We start from the raw sequence: 25,193 nt of genomic DNA, 5'->3' as shown, positions 1-25,193 counted from the left end.
TCAACATTCCCTGGCCCCAGGAAAGTAAAAACAATGCTAGCCCTTCTGAGTCTTACCCTGAATAGCCCTCTGATATATCATGGATGTAGGGAAATGAGCATTCAAACACCAGACACTCAAATTTATATAATGTCCCTAGGCCAAAATTCTATCTCCAACCCTTTGGATCATAGGTAAGTCCTTAGAGTTTCCATAATGTGGGCATTTGCATATCAGCAAATCTGGAGTGATTATATAGAAGCCCTAAGGGCCTACCTATGATCTAAGGGTACCATATGTGGGATGGGTAATTTTTTTTTTTTTTTTACCTTTGTAAGAGCTGTTCCCTGCTCATAGGAAATAGGGTCTGGCTGAGATAATTACTCTCTGGACTCAGATCCAAGATCTAGGGTCCTATCCTTTGCTATCATAACACTGAGCCCCACTGTTGACTAACAAACAATCAATGAATTTTTTTTTTCCATAGTGTCCAGTACAACAAGTTCACAGGGGCAGGAGCACAACAGCTCACAGCCAGTTTGAAGAAATGTCCACATATTGAGACATTGGCGTAAGTCCTGACAGCCTGAGGTCTGGATGTGGAATGTGGGAAAGCTAATGATCCCCTAAACTAGGTAGCACTAAACATACACACACATATTCATTCTCTCTCTCTCTCTCTCTTTTTAAAAAGTGCTTTCATACACAGTGGTAATTCAAGACAATTCCAATAGATTTGGGATGGAAAATGTCATTCACATCCAGAGAAAGAACTATAGAAAATGGATATAGATTGAAACAGTTTTCACCTTTTTGTTTGTTTGTTTGCTTCCTCTTTCTCATGGTTTCCCCCCACTTTGGTCTGATTTTTCTTGCACAACATGGAAAATATAGGAATATGTTTAAAAGTATTGTGGATATATAATGTATATCAAATTGCTTGTTTTCTTGAGAGGAGTGAAGGGAGGGAGGGAGAAAAAATTGGGGACACAAAATCTCACAAAAATGAATGTTGAAATCTATTTTTACATGTATTTGGAAAATTAAAATACTATTGAAGAAAAAAAGAATGACTAAGTCTTTTGAGCTAGTCTGGAGAGTGTGTAAAAATATAGTAATATAAAACAAACCTGGAAAGGTAGGCTGAAAAAAATTGTACTTTCATAAACATACTCTCATTTGAATCTTCCAATAACCCAGTGCAGTATGTAATACAAGAATTATTATCCCTATTTTATAAAACTAATAGGTCATAGTTATATAACTGAGCCAGATTTAGAATCTAGGAATAATAATAATAATAGCTAACACTTATTGCCTTTAAGGTTTGCATAGTACTTTGCATATGTTAATGTTTTACAACAACTAATCTTGAATGGTAGGTGTTAATATCACCCCCAATTTACAGATTAGGAAACTGAGGTAAACAGGGGTCAGGTAACTTGCCCAGGATCATATAATTAGTAATTATTTGGGGCTGGATTTGAACTCAGTTCTTCTAGACTCCAGATCTTTAACTCTATTAACAATGCTGTGTGCCTTTGACACTATCTCTTTTCTTTTTCTAACCTTTCTCTCCTCCCCTCCCTTTCCAGGATGTGGAATCCCACCATTCCTTATGGAGTTCAGGAACATCTACAACAACTGGACTCCCGAATAAGCTTGAGATAACATCATATTGACTGTTCAGAGAGGTAATTGGGGAAATATTTGGGGATTATTCCGGTGAAGGAGGGAATGTGCAATATCTAATGATCAGAGTCTTTTTGAGTCTATATGGATTGTATGTTAGAGAGAGGGAGGAAGTAGGAGTATCAGGCTCAAAATTGTTTTTATAGGCTATTTTTAAAAGACACAGAACATGAAAACTTAAATTCAAGTCTATACCACCTGAACCACCAGTGGCAAATCAGTTAGCTTCTCAGAACTGTAGGCAATTCTCTAAGATAATAAAGTATAAAAAGTTCTCAATCTACATTAAAGAAATTTCTATACTGGTAATATACCCTACACTAAAAACAAAACAAAACCTAGACTCAACCCCATATTCCCCAAAATAGAATACAAAGGAATATATATCCTGATTCTAGTTCCACCCTGCAATCTTGGCTGGAATATCTGTGGTGTTGTTGAGCACCATATAAAGCAATAAATAAATAAATAGGAATAGATCTGAGCCTCATTTCTTTCTTACTTAGTCTTAGGTAATTAAACAGATACCTTTAGTCAAACTGACACCTATGAAAGACCTTAACATAAAAAAGCCAAGGTCACCCAGGGCATCCAGGACCATTTGTAGTCATCCTGATCTATATCTGGCCACTGGACCCAGGTGGCTTTGAAGGAGAAAATGATTTTGCACAGCTCTCCCTTCCTCGAATCTAATTTACTTGTATGTCATGATATCATCTCCCTGATGTCGTGATCATCTTTGAGAAAGGATAGTCAGTAAAAACTTCTAAAAGAGCAATAGAAAGAACCTTCCAAATCACACTTCTGAACCCCCCCCCCAGATAGTCTACATAGTAAGGGGTGTTTCCTCTTTCTTTGTTATTAGTTATTTCATTTGGCCTACATAATCTTGAGTTAAGAAACTCCCTCTAGCAGTGTATAACAGAAACTATTAGGAGGTCACACAGTCAATGTGTGTCAAAGATAAGATATAAATCTAGGTCTTCTGGTTTGGTGGGGGTTTTTTTGGGAGGGGAGCGGTGATGTGAGGCAATTGGAGATAAACGACTTGCCCAAGGTCACACAGCTAAGTGTCCAAGTTCAGATTTGAACTCAGGTCCTTCTCACTTCAGGATCAGTGCTCTATCTGATTTATTTAGCTATTCTCAATCTTCCTGACTCTTAAAACCAACTCTCCTCCCACTATACCAGTGGTTCCAAATTCAAACAGAAATGGCTCCTTAAGGTAATGCTCGTTGGACATATTTCAATTACAATTAAATATAATAATGTTCAAGTGTTGGCTAAACCAAATTTTAACTCTTAAAATCTGGTTCAGCCCACACTTTGATTTTGTTAGTTGTGAATTTGACACCTCTGTACTTGACCACAATACCTCTCAAACCATTGGTCTTCCTGCTTAGGCTCATAGCATAGGACTTATGACATCAAATAGTCTAACCTCCTCATTCATAGGAATAAGGAAAATGAGGTCCAAAGTCTTTGAATGATTTGCCCATCATCATGTAGTTAGGAAGCAAGAAAACTAAGACTTGAACTTCACATCCTATTTTTCATTATTATTATTATATCTTATTATTCATTATTATTTCTTCTGCACTGTGCCTTCTTTCTTTCTTATATTAAATATTTCTTCTTTCTTTTCTTTTCTTTTTTTTTCTTTTGCTGAGGCAATTGGGGTTAAGTGACTTGCCCAGGGTCACACAGCTAGGAAGTATTAAGTGTCTAAGGCCAGATTTGAACTCAGGTCCTCCTGACTTCAGGGCTGGTGCTCTATCCACTATGCCATCTAGCTGCCCCTTTATTAAATATTTCAAAGAAAGCTGTGGCTTCTCTTTCCCTAGAAAGCTTATGTCCTCTTGTCAGTCTAAGATGATGAAGATTTTATCAGAAGGGTAAAGGCAGAGGGAAGGACATATTTCTATGGATCATCTATTCTGTGCTTTATACAGCTCAATATTAGGAAGTTGTTCCTTTTATTAGCTATAAATTGATGGTGCTCACATTTAAACCATTTCAATCATGTCCTGATATTTAATGGAGTAGCCTTAAAAGATTCACTTCTCAGATTTCCTGCATCTGATCCCTGTACATACCCCACTTCCTTTTACCCCAGTCTCTCTAACCATCCTTCAGTCTGCTTAGTTCTCAAAACAGTCTTTTCCTTTTACTGATAGGTCCTAGGTCCAGAAGCTTTTCTGGGATTCTCAGGCTTCATCCATCTATCAGGCCTTCAGCTCAAAAAAGGCGAATCTTTGTTAGAAGAGTCTAACTTGGCTGTCATGTTGGTTTGTATCCAGTCATCTCAGTCTGGTCGGTGTTCCTCCTGATCTTCTGCCGGCATAAAGTCTCGCCCTTGCAAAAGGCCATCAGATCAGCACCAGGGTGATAATGAAATACAGCTCCTGAAGCACTCTGATGTATTTATTTGGCAGCTGTGGTCTGGAAGATGAACTAAAGGTGGCAGTATTTCCTTTTTCCTGTGGCTGTTCCAAGAGCTGGAGGAAAGGAATGAAAGAACTTCCTGTCTGCTTCCAACCCCAAATCCTAGAAGCCTAAGGGGAAACTGTGGCTTTCTAACACCTAATTTTCAAAGATGCAGAAAACCTGGTTGCACTTGCAGTAACTGCACTTTGGCTGTTGGACACATGATTTTTGCACTGACTTTCCTAACTATAGAGTCTCAAGGCAAAAAATTGGCAGCTAATGCTGGGATAATCAAGAAACACAAATAAAACATTATAGATAACATTAATGGTAGTTCCCCTGGGTAAATGTTACACTAATTGGGGAATGGGTTAAAGATAGTGTTGGATGACAGTATTTCATTTGTCACCAAAAAGAGTTGGATGGTGGTATTTCATTTGTAAGCAAATCTACTATTTTTCAATCTGGAAGAAAAGCACAGGAATGGAAGGATGAAAGTGGGAAATGAGGATCTCATCTCAGAATAACCAGAACAAGTAGGGATAAAAGGATTCTTAGGAATGAGATTATAGAGTCAACGAAAGAAAGGGCATTTTTCATTGTAAATCATAGGATTAGCAGCTGAGAGTCATCTGACACACCTGAATAGAGAAGTGAAAATCTTTTTTTTTTTTTTGACCTGAAAGAGGGGAAATTCCTAATTCTTTTACCAGCTCTTTGACAGAATGCTTGCCAAGCATCCCCCTCACATATCTCTATTGTCCAAAGTGAGGGAAGTGAGTCTCTTCAGGGAAAAGAGAGTGTAGCAACTGTTTCCAATTTGCTCTTTCACATTTTGGACTGGATGCTCATCTGTGGCTGATTTTTCCTGTGCAAGTTGAAAAAGAGAGATTGACATTCTTTTTGTCTGAGATTGCTCTGAGAGTAGACTACGTCTGCATTGGAACTAGAGTGTCTTCCTGATAGATGTTAGGTCCGTGAGCCTTTCTGGAATTCTCAGGCCCCATCCATTCATTCATCAGGCTTTTAGTTCAGAGACCCAAATCCATATTGGTAGAGTCTAACTTAGCTGCCATTTTGCTTTGTGTCCAGGCATCTTAGTCTCATAAACTGGGGAACGGCAGAACAAATTTTGATGTGTGAATATAATGGAATATTGTGACAAAAAAATGAGTATAAGAAATATGGGAAAGAATAAGAACTGAAGCAGAATGAAATAAACATAAGCAGGAAAACAATGTATAGTACTACAATAAACGAAAAGGATAATAAAATAAAACTGAATACTGTGTAATAATGAGAAATCTTGGCTCCAGAAAAGAGATAAGAAAATGTGCCTCCTTCCTTTCATTAAAAGGTGGGAGACCATGGGTGTGGAATGGCACATTAGCTTTCAAACTCGATCCTCATGGAGATTGGTTCTCTTAACTTTTTCTTTATTACAAGGGGAAGACTCATGGAGAAGAAGAGTGGGGGAGAGAGTAAAGGAGAAGTATCTGGAAGTGATTGCTCTTAAAATAAAATGTTAATTTAAAAAAATTTAAAACATGACAACCTTATTATATTATTATAATAGCATAAGATTCTCTGCGTTTTGCTATTCTTCATTTTCAGGTCTGCTTTGCACCGCAGTCATCATTATAAATACACACACACACACACAAACATATGTATGGGATCATGGGCCTTCTAAAAAGGATTTAAGATTAGGTTGGAGGTATTATTCAAGGTCCACATCTATTCTGACTAATTCTGAGTTGAAACAGGTTTTTGAACTTCCCTTCCTTAAAGTTTTCTCCCTAAAGAAGTCCAGTCTGGGTTAGTCTGCCAATGGGTAGAATCTTCAAGCTCAAATAATTCATGATCTGTGACTGTTAACATGAATATTAGAAGGATAACATCTCCAGAAAAAAGTGAGTAAATACCATGGGAAAAGGATACATCTAAATTCCTGCCCCCACTCTCTAAAAAGCAGCTTTTCTTCTCTTTGGTTATTCAAAGAAGTGTGACAAAGATACCCACTTCCTTAGGAAACAGTCCTATGAGCATTATATTATAGAGGGGCCGATTTTCAGTAACTAGGACTCCAGAGATAAGAGAGTTAAGGCATTGTTCAAGTGAGACATCCAACTTGACAAGGGAAAGAAATCCCTAGGAACACCTAGGCCTCCAAAACACTGGGCCGAATAAATCCCATCTTTTGGGCCAACCTTACACATATTCATTGTCAATAAAGGGAGGCAGCCATTTCCATGGTTTGACTCCAGGCACTCTAGAAAGCATGTAGTTAACATCTGAATTAGAGAGTGTTTATTAGAGAGTCATTCCTTTTGGGTTAAGGCACTATTCCTAATTAAAAGGCAAATATCTCCAGCTAGTATTAGAATTTGAAATTTATTTGATTAATTAAAAATTAAAATTAATTGTAAAGGAGTAAGCTTTTACTGGTCATCAATACTTCAATTTAGGTGAGTTTGTCAAATCTTTTAAGACTGACTATTGACAATGAAATATTAAATAAGCAGCTTGGTTAGTAGGGTAGGAAGAAAGAGGTTGTGCACAGGGTCCTACCCAACATAATACAAGGGAAGGATTCTGGAAGCTTGGTAGGAGATGGAAAGAGAGAACTGAAAAAGAGGTGGGAGGATACTCGTGACAAACTTTGAGGAGTTCTTAGTATTGCCTGGGGTTGGCCCTACATTCACTGTCTGAAAAGAAGGGTCAGGAGTATGATGATGTATTTTTATCCTCTATTTCTGAGCTGTGAGCACCGTGTATGTCTGTGGCAAAGTATAGATGGTGCCCTTTTGGTAGCTTATTACATATGCCTCAATGGACTGGTACCGGTTCACCTTGTACAATTGAAGTTGAGCCTGTCTGGGTAATTCCAGTGTGGGTGTTGTGGAAAGAACTCTGGACTCTGAAGATCTCCACCACCCATCTCTGAGTCTTAGTTCCCTCATTTGTAAAATGGGGATAATTATATCTCACAAGATTGTTGTAAGGATCAAAGAAAGGTATTTACATAAAGTTGACCATATGTTATGGCAAAGAGCCTATTTTGAACTCAGAGTATTAAAAACTATTTATTGTTACATATTAAAATGTCTGTCATAAACAGTTTTTTTTTTTTTTAAATTCAGTATTAGCTACTTTTTTCTCCAAGAGGTACAACATTGTTCAACACAAGTTATTTTTTCAATTTTTCAATTTTCTCACTAGGACACTTTAACTTAGGATCAGATTTAACCCATTCACTAAATTTCTTCTTCTCTTCCAGTTAATGAAAAGCTCCTGCAGAGGATGGCATTTCAGCCACACAGTTGGAAAAGCCTGTCAAGTGGCCTGTCTGCCTCCTGACTTGGCTCGGCAATAAAATACATTAGCATGCTGGAAAATAGTTGGGGGGAAGAGGACACAATTTAAAAATAGCTCAGTAAGTATCTCTTAGAACTGCAAAACATTTCTCTTTTACATTCTGATGACAAAACTAACTTGTCTAGATCTTCTCTTTGAAGGAGCCCAGAATGCTTTTTTAAAAATAATCTTTTTTTACTCAACTCATGCTCTCCCAACCTTAGAGATGTCAACTGAAGTCCAGAAAGGATATGTAACTTCTATATAATCACATAGCTGGTTAGTGGGAAAATCTGGTTTATAATCAACGTTTCCTGATAATGTATACTATGTTTTAAAATGGGCATGGGCTTTTGGTCTTCCACATTCCTCTTTGTTCTTATTTTCTCCTACTTCACTGAACTGTCTTACAATTTTGTATTTCTAGAAATCACAAGTAAAGAAAAAAGGTGACAAACCTGTCCAGTACATCTGGAAGCTGTCTTCTCACCTGAATTCTATTTAAACTCAATTCTTCTATCTATCACAGTTTTCTCAGATCTACCTAATAGGCTTATAAGGATCAAGTACAATTCTGTATGTGAATGAATTTGAACAAATATAAAGTGTCATATACCTTGAAGAGATTATTAATTGTTATTGCTTAAATTTCAAGCTGATTACAAGTTGCCCTTTCCAATCTTGCTACAATTTCCATTCTGTATCCATAGGCATCATTAGCTAGTTTGATGGTCTGAATAAGCCCAACTGGCTGGAAAAATAAGAGATTATAAGAGCTTGCCAAACCACAGTGGCCCAAATTCTAATTATTAAGTAATGTTAGCAATCTTTTTATAGTCTTGGTTAATACTGAATTTCTTTAAAACTTGTTTTCTCAACCTTATTAAGGTAAGAATAAAAAAAGGCAAAACATTCCAGAACACTTAATTGAATCTTTTTTTTTTTTAATCAAAAGAGGCTAGCTTTCCAGAGAGTGCTTTTACAGGTTTATAGGAGTTGAGTTTAATTAATATTATCATTGTCAAAGTATCTTGGGTTGGATAATTAAGTCATTCTTTATACATGTTCTAGTTCTCTTCCATAGAACAGTTGAGAGATCTGCAAAACTAATGGAAGACAAGCAGATTGAAAACAAAAGAGACAATCCACCAAGCCAAACCTTTGGAAGATTCCCCTAATTCTTTCAATTGTGAGTCCCCAACTGAGAGCATCTCTAGAACTAATTGCCAGCAAAGTTCTAAATATTTCAACTACTTTAGGCTTTATTAACAACAAATATTGATATCGACTACTCTTCATTACTAACAGTCTAAAAAACATTTTCCCCCCAAAGTTGACACTTCAAGGTACATCAGAAATAATATCGAAAGAGAAAAGCTTGGATTTTCATAAAAAATATGCATCCAGATCATTTAAGGTACTAAACTAAGGCATTGGCCTCTTGTGCAACACTGCAGTTGGACAGTCACTGAGAGAACATCTGTTTGGAAGAATCTGTGATCTGGCTCCTTCATTGCTCTTCTTTCCATTCCAGTCTGTGTGCCTTTCCAACCTGAGCACTTTTCAACTTCATTAATCCCAGGAGTTGCATTGTGGTGCACTTTCATGGTGGGCAGACCTAGTGAAAAGCAGATATTAATGTCACTAACATGAGCAGAATCAGCCTTTATCCAAAGTGGCCAGAAGAGCCAGAAATGTCCCTCAATATGACTCACAGGCAAAATTTCTCCCCTCTCTCTCTGAAATCTCAGGAGAGATTAAATTGGTGCCATGGAAAAAAGCCCTGTTTGGGAGTCAACAGACCTGATTTTGAGTCCTGGCTCTGCTGTTCACACTGTCACCTTGGACAAGTCATTAAATGATGTAGGCCTCAGTTTCCTGATCTATACAATGAAGGCATTGAACTAGATATAAAGTGCTAAATATATGATGCTATAATTAGAACTAGAGTCATAAATTTTATTTCTCATTTTTAATTCTTTTAAATTTATTATTATCATTATTAGTATAATAATAGCTAACATTTGTGTATCATTTTAAAGTTTGCAGTTGCTTTCCAAATGTCACCTCATTTTATACTTACAACAATCAGTGGGAGGTCAATGCTATTGTTATCCCTGTTCTAGCCTGATTTCTAAATAAAGAACATTTATAAAACACTTTAAGGCTACAGCCCTGGATTTGGAAGATCTGGATTCAAATCCTGCCTTAGACATTTCTTAGCCAGGTAACCCTATGTGACCCACGCATTACTCATTCCTAGTTTTCTCATCTGTAAAATAGGGGCAATAGTCATTTTGTGATGATCAAATGTCTCAAACCTTATATGCAAACCTATGTATATAAAATAATTTGGAAACCTTAAAGTGCTATTTAGAGGCTATCTGTTCTTTTCCAATGACTTTATTTAGCTTCATTTGAGGGAGGCAGTCAATGGTGCAGCAATTTTGAAGTCATGAGACATCTCTGGGCCTCATTCCTAAAATGCAAAGTGAAAAGTTGGACTAGATAAACTCAAAGCTCCCTTCAAATTCTAAACCTTTGATCTCATGATATTCATCATGATCCTTCAAAGTAGATACCACAGGTAATACTCTTCCCATTTACAAGTAAAGAAACCATGGCTCAGAGTAGTTAAGTGATCTGTTCATAATTCCACTGCTATTAAGTGTCAGAGGCAGCTACTTTGTTTCTTTGATGCTTTTAAATGGACTCTTGTTAATTGTGCTTGGTAGATTATACTAGATAAATATTAAACAACAACAGTAAATGATAATAGCAATTAAATTTATGTAACAATTTACAAAGTATCCCCAACCAATGAGTCTCTCTTCTGTTTTAAATACCTCCAGAGTAGGAAATTCCACACATCCCTTAGTTGTGGCATCCATGCTAGTGCTTAATAATCATGACAAATCCTTAAGATATGAAGGGAGACTAGAATAGAATGAATTTGGTTTAGAAACACACACAAACATAGCCCCATGCCTTGGGCATATAAGGCAGTACATAATTGCTTGTGGAACTTTTGAACTTCTACAAAATAACAGCTAAACTGTGTTATCATTACTCAGATCATTTCCAAAATAGCTCTTTGTAAATGAAGGAAGAAAGGAAGGAAAGCTGTATTTATTAAGTACCTACTAGTTGTCAAGCATTGTGCTAGGCATATTACAGATATTATCTCATTTGATCCTCAATCTTTATTATTCCCACTTTATAGTTGGGAAAACTGAGGCAGACAATTGAAGGACCTTGCCCTTCACACAGCTTCTGAGGCTGAATTTGAACTCATCTTCCCGATTTCAGGCCTCAGTGGAGTCTGTTGTGCCACCTAAACTAAAATTCAAAGATTAATCAACTCCTTCCACATGAAAGGTAAGCACACTACAAAATTTACAAATCTAAGAAAGTCAGTCTCATTACTTTGTAATCGTACCAGATAAAGACAAAATCTCAGGTCAGATAATCTTAGGCTTTTAGAGCTCCAAGATAGATTATCTGGGATAAATCCATGTGATGGCTAAGAAAACTAAAGTAGACATAGAAAGGATGGAGAGAATGATGTATGAGGGAAAAAGAGCAGTTTGTGGCAAACCCAAGCCTGAATTTTAGGACTCTTGATGACTATTTCATGATTTTTGGCCAGCACATTAAATTTGTCCACCTCAAGTTCCTGTTGCCTCCTCCCAGCCAGTCTCTCCATGGTGGATGAATCCAGAGGAAGGAAAGAGTAGCTGCTGAGGCAGCAGCAAAGAGATTTAGCAGGAGTGAGATATACTACCACAAACATATACCTGCCTCCCAAAAGACTAAAAAGGTATTGACATTTGGTCAATGTCTCCATTCTCTTTGCTGAGCCTGGGAAGAGCAGAGAATTTACCAATTCAATAACCTCCTTGCCCTAGGATATTAGTACCCTGTGGCCATAATACCTATCATCCAGATTTCAGAGCTTGAAAATGAAGAGCCTGTCTATGGTTTTCTGGGTAAAGTTACTTGGCAGGACCTCCACACTCCTGGATAATCCTGTTCTACAATGCTGCAGCAAGATTCCAGGCTTTCTCCCATGGTCTGGTTCAGCTGTGGCAGATCAGATGGTATTAAATAATTTTCAGCCTTTGGCTTTTCCAGAAATGCTATATATGAGCCTCAATTCTCATACATTTGTGACCCTTGCTACAGCTCCGGTGGCTCCCTATTACTTCCAGGATCAAATATCAAATATTCTCTCTGGGATTTAAAACTCTTCACAAACTAGTTTCTTTCTACATTTCTGGTTTTATCTCCAAGTACTTTTGGATTCAGCTACATTGACATACTTGCAAATACTACTCTCCATCTCCCATCTCCATGCCTTTTTCCTGACTGGTTCCCCTGTTTGGAATACTCTTCCCCTTCCCTTTTGCCTCTTAGTGTCCCTTGCTTCCCTTACGATTCAGTTTAAATACCATCTTTCTTCTATAGGCCTTTACTACTTCTCTGTTCCAGTCCTCTTCACCTACTTTGAGATTACATCAAGTTTTTCTCTGTGTATATTTTTCTATGTGTTTCTCTGTGTGTGTGCTTCTCTGTTTCTTTCTGTCTCTCTCTTTTTTTCTGTCCCTCCTTCCTCTTTCTGTCTCTCTCTGTGTCTGCATGTCTCAAATAACATAAACACTAATAATATATACGTGTATGTTCACACACACACAAAAATAAACAGTAGTCAAAAGTAGAACTTGAACTCAGATTTCCCCTGAATCCAAGTTCAATTCTTTTGCCACTATTTAAGCAAAGTGCTAATATAATGTATGTGTGGATTGTATGTACCTAGTAATTTACATTTTGTCTCCTTTAAAATTATGACCTTCTTGAGGACAGAGACTCCAACTTTCTTTGTGACTCCAGCACTTAGCACAATGCCTAAAATATAATAAATGTCAAAAGCAAATACATTCATAATAAATAAATACCTGTAAACTGATTAAATGGCAAGTACACCCAATATGCCAATGAGGGTCTTCGTCCCTTTGCTCATGCCAGGACTTCTACCTTGTCAGTTCAAGTCTTTCTCATCCTTCAAAGTACCTCTTGGATCCTACCTCCTTCATAAAACCTTTTCAAACTGTCCTCTTTTTTCTGAGCTTTAATAATATTTCATACAATTATATAATCTGAGAGTTTGAAGCAACAACCCCATTTCTACAAATGAAGATACTAAAAGCAAGAAAAGTGAAGGAACTTGTCTAAAGTCAGAAAACTAGTTAAAGACAGAGTATGAATTTGAAACCAGGCCTTATCACTATACCACATCAATAATAAAACTACCATTTATATAGGTTTTTTTAAGATTTGAAAAGGGCTTAATCCTTAAACAATCCCCTGCATAAATGCTATTATTATCTCAATTTTTATAGTTGAGGAAATTGATATAGAGGTTAAACAATTGGCACAGGATGAGACAACTTGTAAGCATCTGAGGTAGCATTTAAACCCAGTGTCTTCCTGACTCCAAATCCAATCCTTTATCCTATACTGCCTCAATACAGAACTTTATATATCTTTGTAAATACATTTGTATATAAATCGTGGCTCATAAATAATAGATTGCTTATTAAATACAAAGTAATTTTTGTTCTGATCTGTGTGTGTATATATAACAGAATATAAATATGTATTAATATACACATAGATATACATATATAGACACATATACAATAGAATATATTTAGTACATAAATATATAACATATATACACATACATATATTTTGCATATGTAGTATTAATTTATGTGCATTCATATTATTTTCTTCCAGTAGAATTTAAGTTCTCTGAAGGCAGACACTGCTGTCTTCTTTATCTTTGTATATTCAGCATAGTGCCTTGGAAAAGGGCAAATCCTTAACAAACACTTGCTGAATAAATAAACAATTAATCCATTTTGATGGCTCACTGTTGGAAAACTTCATGGAAAAAACCCCCAACCAAAAAATGTCTTCTTGTCTGGGAATTTCTGGCAGTGAGATTTAGACATTCTCCCATGTGATCAAATAATTTATGTGAAAGATACACTAAAATCTGTAATCACCAAGGCTAAATTGTTATAATAATAAAAATGTATGTTTAAGGTTTGCAAAAAGCTTCATTTTGCATTTTTTTTTCATTTGAGACATTTCTCTCATTATTATCCAAATTGTACAGATGAAAAAAGTACTGCTCAGAGAATTTAAATAACTTGTCCATGGTCACAGTAATTGTCAAAGATAGGACAAAACCCAGATTTCTCATTAAGTGAAGTGCTTTTACCATTATTACCAAACTCCTTTTTTTCTACTCTCTACACAAAAGTTTATCTAATCTCACCAGACCCCTTACTATTGCACTAACAATTCTTTTCTTCCTTCTTGATTGACGCTGTCTGACCTACTACAGGGACTGTTCCAAACCTGCTATTCTCACCTCACTCTTCCTACATTTACTTACTTCTTTCTCCTCAAAGGAATTTATTTGCTACTTCAAAGGAAAGAGCTCTCTCTTTTTTTAAACTTTTCTATACCTCAAAATCTCTTGCCTTCATCCTCATTCTCTTCTCCTTTGCTCTCATCTCCAAAGAAAGGCCCTCACCAACCTCAATACCTCTACTTGTCCCCTGTGTTCCATTCCTTCCTGCCTCCTTTATTTTTGATTTCACTTTTCTTTGATTTCATTTTTATTTCAGTTGTATTGCTGTGGGGACTTTGGATCTTCGATCATAGCAGGATTATTTTCTCCCTTTCTTGTCATCAATCTAGCACCATCTTTTGGCTCCTTCCTCAAAGCCTATAAATATGCTTAGGTTTCCCTGATCCTTTAAAAAAAAAAAATAACCCTTTGCTTGACTATCCCATCCCTTATCATCCCATAGATATCTTCTTCCTTTCATAGACACATCCTAGAAAAAGAAGTCAACTCCACTTCCTCTCTTCCTATATAATTCTTAATTTGGGTTGTGACATTACTCCACTGAAACAGTCCAAGTTTATTGATAATGGATGAATTGTTTGATTCCATGGCTCAAACCTCTAGACCTCTCTGTAGCACTCGACACTGTTGACTATCACCTTCTCTTGGACACTCTCTCTTCCTTAGTTTATCAACACTGCTTTTCATTCTATTCTCATACAACTCACTTATATACTACTCGTTTCCTTTTGTGGAAGTATAATCTATGTTCCATTGGGTCTTTCCCAGACATTATCATGGTTTCTTCTCTGTCTACACCAGAGGTTCTGAACCATTTTGGTATGTAATAAACCCTCTGGGCAATCTAATTAAGCCTACAGTCCTCTTTTCAGAGTATTGCTTTAAATGAATAAAATAAAAGATAAACAAGTAAAAAGATGAATAGATGTATGCATAGAATAATTTTTATATGTGTGTGTATATATCTATTTTTCTTTTTAATGATGGCCATCTCTAGAGCAAGGGGAGGGCAGGGAGAATAGGGGGAAAAAAGGAAGAGAAAGAAAAAAAGAAATTTACATGATATAACTTTGTTGTATATTTAAAAGAAAAAGCAAGTTGTACACAGCAGATTTGCAGTTTCAGATGCAATCATCTTTTATTATTATCCTTTCTTATGGAAATGTTTGGTTTATTCCATAAATTAAAATTTAAAATGATAAAATATATAAAATTACAAAGGAAACTAATCATTCTGAAATAGTAATTAAAATATTTTTAAAAACAAGTTCAAGGATTCCTAGTTAAGAACACCCTTCTGGGGAAAGGGACCCATATGGGCAGCCCTTTTTGTAGTGGCTAGAAACTGAAAACTGAATGGATACCCATCAATTGAAGAATGGCTGAATAAATTGTGGTATATGAATATTATAGAATATTATTGTTCTGTAAGAAATGACCAACAGGACGATTTCAGAGGGGCCTGGAGAGACTTACATGAGCTGAGGCTGAGTGAAATGAGCAGGACCAGGAGATCATTATATACTTGAACAACAATACTATATGATGATCAATTCTGATGGACGTGGCTCTCTTCAACAATGAGATAATCTAAACCAGTTCCAATTGTTCAGTAATGAAGAGAATCAGCTACACCCAGAGAGAGAACTATGGGAAATGAGTGTGAACCACAATATAGCATTCTACTCTTTCAGTTACTGTTTGCTTAGATTTTTGTTTTCCTTCTCAGGTTTTTTTTTATTTTCTTTCTAGATGTGATTTTTCGTATCTAGATACGTATATTGTAGATAGATATGTATACATATATTGTATTTAATATATACTTTAACATATTTAATACATATTGGACTACCTGCCATATAGGGAATGGGTTGGGGGGAAGGAGGGGAAATTTTGGAACAGAAGGTTTTGCAAGGGTCAGTGTTGAAAAATCACCCATGCATATGTTTTGTAAATAAAAAGCCATAATAAAAAAAGAACACCTTTCTGAACCTCTGAGTTTTATTGTCATTTTTATGCATATGATTCACTGATCTATCTATTTGCCCTTGCTCTCTCTCATTTCAAATGGGATGTTCAATAAGCATCTCAAATCCAATATGTCCAATGCATAATCAATTTTCACTTAAATTTTTCCCCAAAGCTCAATTTTCTTTCTTTATTTGAGGGTACTACAACATATAGAAGCACCCATGTCTGAAAATTTTCCAATCCCTCACCCTTATATCCAATTTTTATTGATTCTATTTCCAGCCTCTATCTCATATCCATTATCTCTACACATAGAATCATCATCATAATTCAGACCCTAATCAGTTCTTGGATATTTTATTACAACATTATCCTAATCATACTCCCAACTTCCATTAACTTACTATTAATCCAATTCTTCCCCTTTATCCCTGGTACCAAGCAGTGTTTGTCACTCATGATATTCATTCCCACATTGTACATTTTAGGCAAACAGGAGTACTTGGTATCCCCTAAACTTGGAATTTCTAGCTTCCCCCTCTGCACCTTTGTATAGGCTATCCCCCATGCCTGAAATGTATCCCCATTTTTCTCTTTTGATATTCTTAGTTTCTTTCAAGGCTCAGCTCTTATGCCATCTGATGCAGGTGGTAAACACTTTTACAGGTATATACACATTTCTCACACTTTACTTCAGAGGGCCCCATTAGCATTTTGGTGAAGTCAACTGACTCCCTTTGGAATGATGTTTTTAAATAATTGAAGGAAATGCTATATTTTGGTGAGAATTTAATAAAAATAAAAATCTATTTTTTTCTATTGAAGTTCATAAATTCCCTGAAATGCATCCAAATATATTCTTATATATTTACAAATTGTATTCGCTACTGTAATGTAGTTTCCATAAGGACAAAGACTTTTAAATTTTGTCTTTGCACTTAGAATAGTGCCTTGCTTAATAAACTCTTGTTTATTGAATTAATTACTAAGTTAATATTAATTGCTCAAAGAACCAAATATTTTCATTGAAGCAGCTAGGTGAGGCAATAGATGGAGCATTAAACCTGGAATCAGGAAGACCTAAGTTCAAATCTAGCCTCAGACATTTATGAGCCATATGGATAATCATCTGGCCCCTGCTGCCTCAGTTTCCTCAACCATAAAATGGGCATAATAATAGCACCTACTTCCTATCTCCCAGAGTTGTTGTGAGAATCAAATGAGATAATATTTATACAGTGCTTAGCACAAAGCTTGGCACATAATAGGAGCTTAATAAATGCTTGTTTCCTTCCTTCTAGAACAAAGTTTAAAAGCAGCATTTTAGTAGTAGCTTTTCTAGAATCTCTAAGCTGCTAGGACTGAAGTAGTAATTTTCAGCAGTCAATGATAAATGGTGATCAAATATCACACCTGAACTAGCATTGAATGCCTTTTTTCTCCAATTAGCTCTAAAAGGAAAATGTTCTCTTTCAACTCAGGGATGAGCAGTAAAATGCAGAGGTTCTATATTGCCCTTATGCTCACTTCACTAAGTTACATATGTTGAATCTGAATATGATTGTTTATATCTTGAGGAGATGAGAAATCTGAGATGTCACTGGGGGAAATAGTGTTTACTGTTGTGAAGGAAGTATCAAAGACTTAAAAAAAAAAAAAAGAATGATTTTAAAGCTTACCTTTATATGGGACTACCCACCTATTTGCTCATTTGATGCCTAAATCATCCCTATGAGGTACTTAGGATAGGCATGATTATCCTCATTTTTACAGATAATGAAAACAAACTCAGAGAGGTTAAATTAATTACTGGACCAAGGTCACACAGATAATAAAGGGACAAGCCAGGATTTAATTTTAAGTCTTCTGCCAAGTCTAGTGCTCTTTCCACTATATAATACTGCCTCTCAAATAACTTTACTAAATTCTCAAATTTACAATTGTTTATTAGTCTACTGTAAGGGATAATCATTTCAGTAAGATGCTCTACCTTAATAAAAGTTATTGGAGTTAGTAAAGGGTCAATGGTTTTAATTAAATGAAAATTTAATAATTAAAAAATAAAATAATGATAATGATAATTTTAAAATGCTCTATTTACCCTGGGAAATTCTCATGTGTTTCTAGAAGAACCCTCTCTACCATTGATTATGAAAGATAACACAAGAGAGTTCTTGTATATGTACAATCTCTGGGAAGGGTTAATGGCATATGGCAGTCTTGGAAATAACTCCTCAGGAATCTGCTTGTAACAATTTTTGTCTGTTGAGCAAATGAGAATGCTGAGGTCATTTACCTTATCACTGTTTTCACCTGCACAAGGATCAGAAAAAGGAAGAGTTACAGATTTTTGAAGAATTTGGTTCTTATTATCCAGGATGCAGTATCATGCATTCTTTGGAAGCAGTGGAATATGGATAACCTAAATCAGCTGTTTTTGACTTGGAGATCATGAATGTGGGTGGGGGAAATATGTTGATAACTCTATTTTAATAATATTGGTTTCCTTCATAATTCTAGATATTTTGTTTCACGCATTTGAGAACATTTTGAGAAATCCATAGGTTTCAGAAGACTCCTATAGAGGTCTATGAAAGAAAAAAAGTAAGGAACTCCTAATCTAAATGGTTAACTGCAAATGTCTTATTTCCTTTCATTTCAGCCCCATAGGTATTTTCCTCTTAATTCCTATGACCCCCTTTCTACCTATGCCAGTCTCCACAGCTTAACAAAATGATAATATCATGGAGAGATCCTCAAGCCAAGAGAACGGAGACAGCTGAATAGTGTTTTCAAAGACTTTACTAAGAACATGAGTCAAAGTTCAGTTGTGGAGGATATCCCAAGATCTAACATGACCTCAAAAGTACTTGAACAATGAGAATGTCCTTCTCTTTAAAAATAGCAAGCCTATCTTTTTCCTCCTGGAAGCAATATTTTTGACTGCCTATCTTTTCATAGTTACACTTTACTAGAAAAGCAACAGGAATGATATCTTGATGATTCTGATCTAGTTTTACTCAAAAAATGGAGGATCTCTGGGAACAGCTTCAATGGGAAAAGGAAAAAAAAAAAAAGGGAAAGGCGGGAGTATAGCTGATCTGTTTGTTCAATGTTACAGGAATATTTGCTCAGTAGGAAGATAGATGTGTTTCTTTTTGCCAGTGAGAGAGAAAGAAAGAGATAAAGGCAGGATGAGACGGAGACAAAGAGAAAGAGAAAACAGAGAGACAAACAACAAAGTGAAGGAGAAGCGTGAAGCTATTTTTCCTTAAATATTTTGTGGCTTAGGATTTATACAGTTTAAATACCTATAAGCATGATCAGTCCACAGTTGGGGAGTTAACTTAAAAAAGATCTTTGTGTTATTTTTGGTTGTTTTTCCTTCCCTATAATCATTATGTATCTTGATTTTGGCATGTTGTTTGTAGGGCTAAAGCTCAAGATAATTAAAGCTAGAGAGGAAGGGAGCTATGTTCCCTTTTTTTCCCCTGTCTTGAAAGTTTCTTTTCTTTCAAAAAGTCAAGGCAATAACATCTTTGTCACATAGAGACACATCTTCATTACTTCCCATGATTGAAAAATAACTCTGATAGCTCTGCAAAGATGCCTCTGAAAAAAAAAGAGTGTTTTCTTGTGTTTATACTTAAACACCGTTTGCTGAATATTACGTAGGACCATTTGGCTTTAAATTTTTAGTTAGAATATGTCAACACTTTTATTTGGATAGGAAAGCGTTTCTTGTTGATGTTGAAAGTGATGACTAGCAAAGCAGAAAAGATAAAACAAGACTTTTCACCAACTTGCATTGTGGAAACAATCTCTTTTAAAACAGCAATGGTTTTGAGTCTTGTATGTGGTTTTTCAAAGGTATGTCCCACCCTCTCAGGGTGGCAAACGAAACCAGGTGGCCTCATAATCCCCACAAAGGAATCCACCAATCACTGCCATCTTGGTGGAGATGGGCACAGGGCACAATATGTGTTCAATTATAAATGAGGGCAAATGGAACAGTTTTACATTTGGGGGGATGGAATTGAGGGATGGAAAGCAGAGAAAAGTCCTAGCTATCTTTTCTGATGATCTCCACCCAAAAACTCAGGCCAGACTCTTATTATTATAGAATTATTTGGCTTGGTGCCTGGATATGATCTCAGGAACCCAGCAAATACTCAAAAAGCTGACATGACAAGCAGGATGTTCTTAATCTTGGCGGGGAGGAATGGACTCGGACTGTAGGACTTCTTCCAGCTGTCATCTGACTGAGCCAACAACAGCAGCTGCCCAAAGAGGCAAACAAACCTATCTTAATCCCCCAAAGAGCGACCTAACTGGGTTTCCATAACTTCATTGGCAGAAATACATGAACCTGAGTCAGTCCTTTTGTTTCTTAGACCCCTAATGTTGTCCTCAAAAGAGAGAAATTTCTGGGAGTCTTAACCTTAAGGTTTCATGTTCCAGTGGGCCTCTCTCCTCATGGAATTCAATGGGGAATGCAAACATTGATGCCACAGGCAGCCTCAGGCTCTAATATTCCCCCTTCAGGTTGCCTTGCAAAGTTGGCCTACCCTACAGAAACAATATGCAATATTAATTATGTTAGGCACCCTGAAATCTGATTCCAGAATGTAGACTTGAAAAAAAAAAAAACATACCCAAGATAAGTGGTCTCTGACTCCCCTCCCTCCCACAAGTTCTTTCTCAGTAAAGTTCCAACTAGTGACTCTCCTAATAGCCCTTCTCTCAAGCCCCCCACCTTCCAACAAAGTGCTGATATTTAGCGCCTTTCACTGTTCATCTGAATTGCTAGAGCAAATCCTAAAACAACAGGAATAATTATCACCCCTTCTCCTCTCTTTTATATAGCTCATAATTTCCTGAAAGAAATTAAATCTTCAGGGGGAAGACCACCAACCACTTATGGGTATTTTATTAACAAATTCACATAACATAATAGTTTTTTTTTCCTATAACGATAACCCCTTGCATATCTTCTCACTCAGGAAATGGAAGAGAAAAAGAGAACTTGATTTGTCCCATGGCTTTGTGGCTTATCCTTTATTCCTAAGTGGGAATCTGGGATTCCTGATGCCCAGTGGCAGCTGAACTCAAAGTTGAGCCAGAGGACCCTTTTAGAAGTCTGAGATCTACTTAATGTCAAAGTAACGATTTCTCTCTTTCTTTTTAACCCTCCAATTTTCTGCAGCAACTGATCAGGTCCAAGTAAGCACTTATGAACAACAGCTGTCACATAAACAAGGTTTCAGCTTCACAGTTACCCTCTGGAAATGCTCCATAGCCCAGATTTCTGAAGACCCAATAAGGGAGAACTGACTTTTCCATTCCTACCTTCATGGAATACAGGCTATAAATTATTTCCAGAGCAGAACAGGCAAGGAGAGGGGGGAAGCAAAGACCTCTAAGGGAATCAGTTGGGAAAAAGCTGTATAGGGAGTCAAAGGGTCCTCTAGAACCAGGTTAGAGCAGACAGCTCCCCAGCCTTCATTGCTTCCCTGATCAGCCCACAGGTATTCAAACCCACTCAATTTTACAAAGCAGGAAGGACACTTACAGGTCTTGAGGACCAGGGAAGGCATTGTCCTAGGTCCCCTTGAAGGAGGGAAGACATCATCGGTGGCAACTCCTGTGTGGCCCACAGTATCAGCCTGACCCGGGCATTCTGGCCCAGGAAGCACAAGCTGTGACAGGCCTGAAGGTTTCCTCTGCAAGGCCTGAGGGAAGAAGGAAGGTTCTGACTGGGGGATCCCAGCCCCAGGATCCCCCTATTCCAGGTAGCCATCAAAGACATCCAACTCACTGTCAGTGTCATAGAGCCCAGAGCCTGGATCTGAGAGTACACCCAGATCCACCAGTGCCTGGTCCATGTCCTCAGGCAGGAAGACCAAACCTACATTAAGGACGATGTACTCCATCAGGAAGGCATAATACAGGATCAGGACGTTGACAAAGAACAACCCCACGTAGAACATATAGGGTAGTAAGGGCACATGGGAGCTAAGGGGGCCCAGTGCATCCAGATGGGCTGCAATCCCTGGAGTGGGCATGCAAGCTGGGGGCTGAGGTGGGGCAATCCAGATGTATATGTGGTAAATGGAAGGAAAGTGGGACTGGAGAAAACTTGGTTATTGTGCTAAGGGGGAAGGAGAGATTTGGGATCTGAGGGCATAAGTCCAGATGTGTTAGGACTCTGCAGTAACTTGAGGAAGGAGGGGGGAGGGGTTTCCAGTTATGATGATGGGTTCCAGATATGGGAAACCCGGGCAAGGCCTGTGCTGTTAGAGGGGAGGTATCCAGATGTGGCAGTCCCAAGACAGGAGTCCAGATGCTTCCACACTGCGGCAGCTGCGGGAGAGAGGGTGGGAATACTGTAAGACAATTGCAGCAGCACCTCCGGGCAGCCCCCGGGGCTCTCCAGTAGTGCAGTCTAGGTTGAAGGGGCAGCGCTCCACTCCCGGCCCGCCGGCAATGGGGGCGCCCGGCTGAGCGCTCCCTCCCCACTTCCCAGAGATCCCAGGGCGGACTGCGGCCGGATCCCCGCGGGCTGGGGACGCAGGGCCCGGCGGCGGGGCTCAGTGTCCAGGAGGAGGTCGAGGCTCCGGGGACATCGCCGCTTCCGCTCGTTCAAGTGTCACCGCCGCCTTCGTTGCCCTGTATGTCCTTTTCCCGAAACGTCCTGCTTGTGGTCTCTCTAGGTCCAGCTGGGTTCGGGTACCCCCTCAGCTCCCCGGGGCCAGCGCTCCCATGTCCGCGTCTCCCCTCCCCGCCTCCGCGGGGGCCCCAGCTCGGCCTCTAGCGCAGCCTCCGCCCCGCCCCAGCGCGCACTGGCCCGGGCCGCCCAGGGGCGGGGGGAGAGGCGGGAGCTGCTCCATCTCTCTCGTCCCTCCGCCCCCTCTTCCCCCTCCCCCTCCTGCCGTTCCCCACTTCGCGGAGTCTGTCCCGGATAGCTCTCTAAGCCCAGCTGCCCGGTCTTCCCTGGGCTGACTCGTTTCGTTTTGTCCTCAATTCGTCCAACAGACTAGGGCGCTGTCCTCCGGATTCCACCTGTGTTTGAAAGACTGAGGGAAGTAAATTGGGAAAAATAAGGACTAAAAGTCATTCACACGTTTTTCATGTTACTGCACATATGGCACCATTGTTAATCTTTACAGAAGAAGTTTTCTAGCAAAACCTAAGAATGCTCCTTCCCCATAATTCTCTTTTTGAAATCCTTTTCTCCCCAGAACAAGGGCATCTTTTCCCATAAAACTTTCCCTGAATCCTTCAGCCCTCTGTTTAGAGAGTAAGCATCCTCAGAGTTTCCTAGTCCACTCGTTCTTCTCTTAGAATCCTAAAATTGAATTGAAAGGGCCCTTACAGGTCATCTAGTCTAATCCCTTCATCTTTGTGTTGTTCAGAGTTTTGTTTTGTTTTTCCGTCATGCCTGACTCTTTGTGACCCTATTTGGGGTTTTCTTGGCAAACATGCTAGAAGAGTTTGCCATTTCCTTTTCCAATTCGTTTTACAGATGAGGAAATTGAGGCAAACAGAGCTAAATGACTTGCCCAGGGTGACCCAGATAGTGTCTGAGGCCAGATTTGAACTCAGGAAGAGTTTTCCTGATTGCAGGTCTAGCACTCTATCCACTATGCTACCTAGCTGCCCCTCCATTTTTAATTAGAATTTTGTTCCCATGGACATCATTAGAATTCACTGTCCCAAATTCTAAGAAGGCAATGAACAAAGATGACATCCTATCTTGAAGATGAGGAAACTGAAGCTTAGGCATATGTGCTGAGCTGTCCAAGATCATACAAGTAAAAAGCATCTGGATCTGAAATCAGGTGTTCTAAACTTCCAGAGCCCCTTGTATCATACTTATTTGGTTGTAGAAATTCTAAACCTGTACCCTTCTCTATTCCCAAATGATAAATCACATTAGAACAAAGACTGTATGTTTTTGTGTGTGTGTTGTTTTTATTGTTCCTCACCATTCCTCACCACTCACCATGCATAGTACCTCGCCATTACAGAAGTCTGAATGGAACCAAATCCTATCTCTGTCACTTACAACCTTTATGACCTTCAGCAATTTATCTGATATCTCTGAGCCTCAATTCCTTCATCTATATAAGTGGAGGGAGGGGGAAGACAGCTGAGCTAGATGATCTCTAAGGTTTCTTTCAGATCTAAATCTATAATTCTATAAATGAAGTAAATGAGAAATTCCTACTGAAACTAGCATGGGGAACTAGGAAGTTGTGTGAGGAGTGAATATACGTTTTTTTTGCACTTTTCTCTTGAGGAAGTGTTGGTAGGGCAAAGCCTGAGAGCTATCATTTGAACTTTCTAGAATGCTAACAGCTTGATATTATGGAGCTTATATTGTAAAATGGTTTGTGCAACTAGAGGTAAAGGGGTTTCTCATTTGAATCTAAGTAGTATAGTTCCATTTCCTAAAAGATTCATCCTTTCTCTTCCCTCTTCCCCATACTATGTAGGTAGGATAGGATATCATTTTTGCTCATTACCTTCTTAGAGTTTAGGACAGTAAATTCTAAATGATGTCATGGAAACAAAATTCCAATCTCTGCCCCACCTCAATATATGACTGTGAACAAGTTACTTAAACTACCTGAACTTTAAATGAGACAGGATATAATAGGAAGACTAAGGACATGAATTTGTCACTTATCAGCTCTGTGACTTTGGAAAGTCATTTAACCTGAGCCCTATTTTTCTTCTCTGTAAATAGACAAATTTGCCTTATCTATTCACAGGGTTATTGTGGGAAATGTTTTTTGAATTACAAAACATGATATATTTGTAAAGTGCTTATCTGACACATAGTAGGTGCTTATTCTTTTCATCCAGATAAATGCCAGTTTTCATCTGCAAAATGTAAAAGAACCATCACTGCTTTGGATTTGTTTCTTGGAGGATACTTTTTCCAGATTATTATCGTTCAGATGCAGAGATATTCTATATCTCACTGCCATAGAACCTAATAAAATGTTAATATGGAAAAGATGGGCCTTTTTCATGGGAACTTCAGGATCAGTAAAAACCTGTGGTAATTTTCTGAAAGCAATCCAATTTATTTTCCTCCTTTTCAACTCTAGTCCAACTCACTGTCTATTGTGTGGAATAGAGAGAGATAAAGTGAAGAACTTACAGCAATGTGTGAATTCTTTTTCTGTATTTTATTTTTATTATTTCTGTGTCTCCACAACCTGCATAAGTACAATATGTGCAGGCCCATATTTACTTGAGTCTTGGCCAGCTATAAAAATATTTACTTAACCTTAGCTGATGACATTTATCA

The 25,193-nt window shown here is 38.0% G+C and overlaps 2 protein-coding genes across 2 annotated transcripts in view; one reads left to right on the top strand and one right to left on the bottom strand.

Moving 5' to 3' along the window:
• CIITA (class II major histocompatibility complex transactivator) overlaps window positions 1-5,418 on the top strand; it is a 56,210-nt gene extending 50,792 nt beyond the window's left edge. The window contains exons 17-19 of the mRNA XM_051963361.1: window positions 467-550; window positions 1,575-1,673; window positions 3,849-5,418. Coding sequence (XP_051819321.1) covers window positions 467-550; window positions 1,575-1,650 — 160 coding nt within the window. The 3' untranslated portion in view covers window positions 1,651-1,673; window positions 3,849-5,418. The remainder of the gene's footprint in view (window positions 1-466; window positions 551-1,574; window positions 1,674-3,848) is intronic.
• A 1,737-nt stretch (window positions 5,419-7,155) lies between these two features.
• On the bottom strand, window positions 7,156-22,692 carry DEXI (Dexi homolog). The gene is made up of 2 exons (XM_051963369.1): window positions 21,444-22,692; window positions 7,156-9,073 (listed from the first exon to the last, which is right to left on the bottom strand). Exon 1 carries the CDS (start codon window positions 21,934-21,936, stop codon window positions 21,655-21,657), a length of 282 nt encoding a protein of 93 aa, XP_051819329.1. The 5' UTR covers window positions 21,937-22,692; the 3' UTR covers window positions 7,156-9,073; window positions 21,444-21,654.
• Between the last annotated feature and the right edge of the window lie 2,501 nt (window positions 22,693-25,193).

This window comes from Antechinus flavipes, chromosome 1 (assembly GCF_016432865.1).
Source record: "Antechinus flavipes isolate AdamAnt ecotype Samford, QLD, Australia chromosome 1, AdamAnt_v2, whole genome shotgun sequence".
NCBI classification, from domain to species: domain Eukaryota; kingdom Metazoa; phylum Chordata; class Mammalia; order Dasyuromorphia; family Dasyuridae; genus Antechinus; species Antechinus flavipes.
The sequence above is the reverse complement of the archived record's forward strand: the minus strand, read 5'-3'. Positions and strand labels throughout refer to the sequence as shown.

Bases quoted from the DNA above. Each gene is read 5' to 3' on its own strand.
- DEXI (XM_051963369.1), bottom strand. From the start codon at position 21,936: ATGCCCACTCCAGGGATTGCAGCCCATCTGGATGCACTGGGCCCCCTT.